This window comes from Hordeum vulgare, chromosome 2H (genome assembly GCF_904849725.1).
Source record: "Hordeum vulgare subsp. vulgare chromosome 2H, MorexV3_pseudomolecules_assembly, whole genome shotgun sequence".
NCBI lineage: Eukaryota > Viridiplantae > Streptophyta > Magnoliopsida > Poales > Poaceae > Hordeum > Hordeum vulgare.
The window spans coordinates 623,513,210-623,520,085 of record NC_058519.1 but is presented as its reverse complement, the minus strand read 5'-3'; the positions used below and the strand labels follow the sequence as shown (position 1 = coordinate 623,520,085).

Genomic DNA, 6,876 nt, shown 5'->3' with positions numbered 1-6,876 from the left:
ACTGCCAAGCATGCATCTCGATCGATCTGCACCGTCGACGCACCATACCGAATCAATCCACCCCGCTCACGACTCCACCACCACATCCAAACGGCCACACGAAGAGTCAAATTCCCCACGTCGCGCTCTCCCGATCGGTTCCTCCCGCAGCGGCCGCAAGGAAAGGAAACTTCCCGGCCGAACCTTCCTTGTTCGGGAAGAAACCGCGCGCGCCACGAACCGACACCGACTCCGACTCCGACCACGACCACTTCTCCACCGCCCCTCTTCCATATAAAACCACCCTCCCCTGATTGACGTCCTCCCAATCTTCTGATTTGAAAAACGTCCACTCCCTTCCAGGGGCGCGCTACATCGTCGACCCAACCTTCGTCGGCGTACGTACGTACTCGCGCCATGGACGCCGCCGCGTTGGGTGACGTCGAGGATCTCGACTTCGACCTGGGTTTTATGGACGGGTTCGAGTGCTTCGACTTGGACTTCGACTTCGACCTGCTGGGCATGGACCTCACCGAGTTCTGCGGCGGCGAGGGCAAGGGCGAGCGCTTGCTGCCCGCCGTGGACAATAAGGATGACGGTTTGCGTTTGGATTTGGGTTCTGATCGTGACGGTGAAGGTGATGGTGGCGAAGGGGGGAGGGAGAGCTCGCCGGACTCCGTGGTGACGGACGACGGCGCGCCGCCTCTGTCGTCAGGGTCGTCGTTGGTGGATCGCGACGATGGCGAGATGTCGGTCTACGTGACCGATCTGGAGAGGTTTCTCTTGCAGGATGACGGGGAGGCCGGAGGGCTGTTTGCGGCGAAGGATCCTGCCCCCGACGACCACTTCTTCGGCGATCTTGCGGACGGCGGCTACGTTGAGCCGTCGATTGCAGCGGAGGAGTTTGCCGCCGACGACCACTTCTTCGGCGATGTCGACGACGGTTACACCGAGCCGGCGACCCCAGGGAAGGATCTCGTCATCAATGACTACTTCTTCGGAGATCTCGTTGTTGCGGGCGACGGTTACCTCCAGCCGGCGACTGCTGGTGAGGACCTCGTCTCCGACGACTACTTCGACGATGCTGCTGGCGAGGACGACGACGAAGCGACCTCGAGGAAGCGTGCAAGGTACGAATGAATTGAATCGAGTTTTCATTCATTCATTCATTCTGTGCTAATTGCAAAAATGGAAAAAAACAACCTGTACATAATTGGCAGTTCTATCATGTAGAAATTCCGTTTCACGAAAAGTTGATGTAGAAATTAACTCGAAATTGTATATATCCACGTTTGATCTTTCCTTTTTCTGAAAGTGCGACCATCTTTTTCATGTGCGCTGCGTATATTGCAGTATTATTACTTGCAGTTTCCTCTGTTTCCCCTTTATATACATGAGAAGGATTATTTGCAACGAATTTCAATTTGATGAAACTTGTTGCTGATATTTCCGGTGCTGCCTCAGGCAGAGGAAGGCCACTGCCGTGATGCTAAGCGAAACAGAGCCCCGGGAAACGCCGATGATGCATGCCATCTCGTCGTCGATCTCGACTGGAAACTGGTGCCGGCCAATTGATCTCCATTGGCTGCATCCCTGCACCACGGTGTGCCTGTTGGCCTGATCGATTGATCAACCTGCAGTTCCGGTCGGTCTGGGAGAAAGATCGCAGCGACGGCCCCTGCCCCAGGTATTGGAACCGGTAGGTGAAAAATTCAGAGGAACACCTGCATTTTCCGTGTTCTTCTATGATACTATCTGCCTTTCATCGGCGGCACACCAACCTGGCCAATGGACAATTATTAAAGCCATGGAGTAGAAAATTTTGGTAGCAACTATCGAACAACACGTTTTCAAAAAGGAAAGAAAGCTCGTTTTCTAATGTACTAGTACACCGAATTGGTAATACTCCTCTTCTCGTACACACATCCCGTAGGCATTCCGGATGTTGTTAGTAGCATAATTCGTTGACTATCTGCCTGCTGGTACAACCATTTCATCACCAGTGCTAATTAACTTTGCAAACATGCTTGATACTGATTTCTACCATTACTGGTAAAGAGCTTAGTGGTAGATGTACATTTAGATGTACAAGAAACCTTTTACTAGGTAGAACATGTCAATTTTTTTTGTTCTCGACCATCCAGAATCTTTTTCTCTGAAAATCCAATGAGCACCAGCAATCGTCCAGGCTCTGTTTATTCAGTGTGGGCCGCATATAATCTCGCTCGTGCTGCTACCAGTGAAGGGCTTATTGGTTGTTTTACGTTCAGAAGAACAAAGAAACCTTTTAGTTGGTAGAGCATGTCAATCTTTTGTTTTCTACGCATCGTCGACAGTCCAGCCTTTTTTTCTCTGAAAAAATGGCGTAAACACCATCAATAGTCCAGGCTTGTGTTTGTTCAGTGCGGGCAGCATATAAATCTTTCCCATGTTGTTCCTTTCTGTATTGTGAAGGAATGCTTCGTGATGAACTAACAGAACATAGTTTCCTGTATTGTCAGTTTACCAATGAAAATTGGAAGGTATGGACTTTGAGAACAAGTTCAGTCTGAACACAGTTTCCTGTATTGTCAGTTTCCTTCAGAATTAAGCAGTGACTGTTAGCCTGTTACAATCCTATGTATGGTCTCTGCGGTGTGAGTGTGGCACATTTGGTAGTAAGGATTGAAAGCATATATCTGCATATGTTGAATGATCACAACACTCTTTGAAGCCTAGATCTTGTATCTATCAGGTTTGAGATTCCCATCCTCTGTTCCAATATGCATGGACTCCACCACCGTATGGGTGGTGCAGGCTTGAACTAGAGTCTGGAATTTTCGCTTCACATTGTCCTTTCAAACCGAGTGCCACGATTAGTGTTGAAATCTCTCTGTCAAGAGACTCCTTGTAGGCCTGGTTTCAGGCAGCCCCAGTCTCCGCCCGTTTTAATATCTTTTATTCCAGGTTTCTTTCTAAAATTCTGTTCACCTATTACCAATTCGGGGTTTAAACAATTGTGTTTATTTCCAGATTTTTTTGGTTGGTGTTTTACTTGAAGTGTTGTGGTGAGCAATAGGGAGCAACGAAAACTTCTTTGTGTTGTTGTCCCTGCATTACCGTTTCAGCTAGATAAGTTTCAAAGTGTTTTCATATGACATGTTTGCATTCTTAGTTTCTGACATTTACCGTCTGTTCGAACAGACGTGAGGAACTGTATTGTCGGTTCCGAAAATGGCAACCACATGTGGGGGATTAGTTAAAGGATTAATCTTTAATCAAGTAAGTGATTAAATCCTAACACTTTCCCTAATCACTGCTTGTCTTCTCCAAAAGCCCTATGAAAAAAATATGAGGGGTATAGTATTTGATATGTTGCGAAAACTGCATCAAATCCAGTGGAAAACCTAGTGATATAGTATTTGATATGACGAGTATGTTATGTTGCTAAAACTTCTTCAAACCTAGTGAGGAAAATAGTGAGAAAGTGGTGTAACATATAATTGTTATGTATGTTTTAACTCAATACGAGAAAATCCATAGAGTTTAGAGGACAATGAATATGCCGTATATAGTTTTCTAGAAAACCCCGATGGGAAAAAGGAAAGTATGCTAAAGGTCATTGGTGGGTGAAACCGAAACTAATGGTACGTCTTTTGTGCTCGATCTGGCCACCAATCGGTACCAAAGAGAAGTTTATATATACCCTTGTCCCTGCCCACCCTCTCCTCTGTTTTTTGACCGTGTGGGAGGTGTGCATGTCTTGCCCCGTTCAGCGTTATATGCATGCACATGAGGAGTCTGATGAAATGCCCGAGCCACACTTAAGCTTTCTCCTCTCCAAGCTCCATTTTCCTCAAGATTTGTTAGGTTTGACGGTGCACCAACTACACAAGTGTTCTAAAAGGTTAGCTACTTCATCCTTTCATCTCTCACTGCTAGTTTAGCTCATTTCAAATGCTCTAGAAGTAGAGCGTTTTGCGGGTTTTACTGTAGGTGTGTATGTGAGAGCTCTTTTGATTTAGATGTACAATTTAGACTTAAATTAACTTCTTAGAGTCTGTACGTGTGTAGGTGTGCTGTCCCGTCCCCATCATCACCATCATCGATCACCCGCGTCGATCTCGTCACCAACACCACGGTGGTGAGCCTCTTGTTCTTACTCTAAAAGAAAAAAAATCTTACTTGTATGATTTAGATAGATACTTGTATAAATTTCTTACTTTTATTATTGTTTTTTTATTATATAATGTGATAGTTTTGGTATCCTTCCACGTTGGTCCTCGTCCGGTATATGATTTGGACGTGGTATATTTTCTTTTATAACTATTTTTTTCATTTAGTGTTTATGTCAATTATGTCGACCAACATGACATATATTTTTTAATCTAGGAGGTATGTGAACCGGAAATTCCAACTGACCTTCTTGTCCAGAGGTCAAATTTAGTTGAAAAAGAAAATAATTGCTTAAAAAATGAAAATAATTGAGAAGAAGAATATGGAATTGAAGTTGCATGTTGTCATTGTCGTCTATGATAACAAGATGAAGATGGATGCAATTCACTTGAAGATGGATGTAATGCATTTCTAGATTAAGAATATTAGAAAATGTCATTGATAAAGTGGCTTGGTATTATTATGCTGTTGGGTCAATTGGTACCTTAGTTGCGATTTTGATCACATTTGTTATTGCATTTAAATATTTTACATAGTTGTATGTTGGTTTATGAGAATTATATATGAAATATATTTATTTTGGATGTAACTCCGTAGCGGCGCCGCATACCCGTGTTACCATGCGGCGGCTGCTAAACCATTCATTAACACAAGAAGGAGTTGATGAGGTTGTTTTTTTTCTTTTAAAAATTCTTGTACCGCATGCACAGGACGTTAAAGCATAAAAAAACACCCATCGCTTTCAATCCACACTATGTGCTCTATGCATGTATGCAGGCTGTAAAAAATGATTTATCTCACAGATTAATAATTTGATTGGAGATTCGTCTTCACCGTTAGGTTTCTCTCAACGAGACCTTCAAAATAAGATCTCATGTTGACATGTTTCGTTGATTTTTTTTTGTTGTTCGTAGTTGCCATATGTATGTCATCATAGTTGTCATCTTATGGGTGTACAGTTGTCACAAAAATTATACATAGTTGTCGAAATAATAATTTTATACTTTTTAAGTATTGCAGTGTTATGTGGAGCTAAAAAGTATTTATTAAAGTACTAACAATAATCAGTAAATGCATGAACCAGCACAAGCACAATGAATCAATTTTTTTAGTGGAGGTATATGGACAATAATGAATCTGATAACCAAGTTAATTTAACACGAGAACTATGTGATCAATAATGTGACGTAAGTGATAACAATCTGGCAAATATCGACGAAAACAAAAGTTATCAAAATAGGTCAACATGGGATCTAGTTTTGAAGATCTCGACGCGATAAAGTCAGTGGTGAAAATGGATCATTGATTGAGATAACAGTTTGAGAGATAAATATTTTTTAAAATACAACGTGAGCTCTTCGAGTTGCGCGCATGAGCCGCCGCATGGAAAAAGCGGTTATGCATTGTGTGCAGTTTAGATTTTCCTATTTATTTTATAGTAATAACATTTAATCACTACTATACTTTGGTTTAATGTGATGATGAACTTGTATTAATTTGGTCATTTCTTTATTCATGATGTTCTGCAATGGTTTTTGATATACTTAATTTCATAATACAGATGAATCGTCAATGGATGTACGACGGTCGACGTATTTCGGAGTATATTACGGGCCTGCGTAATTTTCTCGGTGTGGTCGAGGCAACCAAGCAAAATGGTTTTATTTATTGTTCATGTGTTAACTGTGAGAATACGAAGGATTACCTTTTTCCCGAAAACCCTTCACGTCCACCTGCTTGAGAAGGGTTTCATGCTCCACTATTATGAGGATGATGAAAACTATCCGGATCCTATGTTCTCCGAATACGGTGATAATGCAACGGGGGAAGCTGAAGATCAATAGGTATCAGACGATGTGCCCGATGATGATCTTCGCCGGGTCATTGTAGATGCACACAGAATGCGAAAGTGAAATGGGGAAGTTGAAGTTCGAGCACATGTTAGAGGATGAGAAAAAAGGGTTGTACCCAAAATGCGAAGATGACAACACAAAGCTTAGTATCACAGTGGATCTGAACAATCTTGGGTACACAAACAAACCATTCGTCCTAGCCAATGATGTGGCGCAAGTTTTCTATGTGAAGGACATGTCTACCAAACCGAGAAAAAGAAAAGATAAGGAAGCAAATATATCATACGATGAGTCAAATCGCCACATAATTTTTTTAGGGAAAAGAGACATCATGGGAGTGGAGGGCAAGACAGACATGTCTAGATATTATGAAAACTTTCTTGAAATTTCTCTCTTCAAAGTGAAGGCTCACCCAAGCACCCTCTTAAGCGATGAAGATTATCCATGGTTACGACCAATAAGCAAGGGACACACGTGAAGAAAAAGTGAAGACTTTCTCTTCATAACTATTCTCATGATGACTCATATGATGGATTTGATTACGTGAAGAAATGAAATCCCTTTGTAGTAGATGAGTTTTCGTCCGAAACCATTATACGTACCATGAGATTGTCCATTTTGTACACGAAGTGCATCCAGTTTTTGTCGTAACCCTCTCAACTTTTTAGCACATGCTATGTGGGTGAAATGATGGTACCATGCCAACTTTCAACCTGTTTAAAGTTCATTTATAGTAATTTTCAATTTCAGGGTCATTTAGCTTAAAAACAACCAGTAAATGCATAAAAAAATACCAAATGAAGTAAAAAAGGGTTAAAAATTTATGATGTGGCTTTGAATGGTGCATGTTGAACGCACAAAAAGTCTGGAGTTGAAGTAAGTTCAAAAA

General features: G+C 42.1%; 1 protein-coding gene across 1 annotated transcript; it reads left to right on the top strand.

Annotated features, from left to right (window-relative positions):
- The first annotated feature begins 314 nt into the window (after positions 1 to 314).
- On the top strand, positions 315 to 6,556 carry LOC123427990. The gene is made up of 4 exons (XM_045112131.1): positions 315 to 1,109; positions 1,444 to 3,865; positions 4,033 to 4,102; positions 5,696 to 6,556. Exons 1-2 carry the CDS (start codon positions 397 to 399, stop codon positions 1,598 to 1,600), a joined length of 870 nt encoding a protein of 289 aa, XP_044968066.1. The 5' UTR covers positions 315 to 396; the 3' UTR covers positions 1,601 to 3,865; positions 4,033 to 4,102; positions 5,696 to 6,556.
- Positions 6,557 to 6,876: the final 320 nt, after the last annotated feature.

Excerpts from the sequence above, each read along its gene's own strand:
- LOC123427990 (XM_045112131.1), top strand. The coding sequence starts at position 397 with ATGGACGCCGCCGCGTTGGGTGACGTCGAGGATCTCGACTTCGACCTG. Across the intron at positions 1,110-1,443 it reads ACCTCGAGGAAGCGTGCAAG|GCAGAGGAAGGCCACTGCCG; the intron begins GTACGAATGAAT and ends GTGCTGCCTCAG.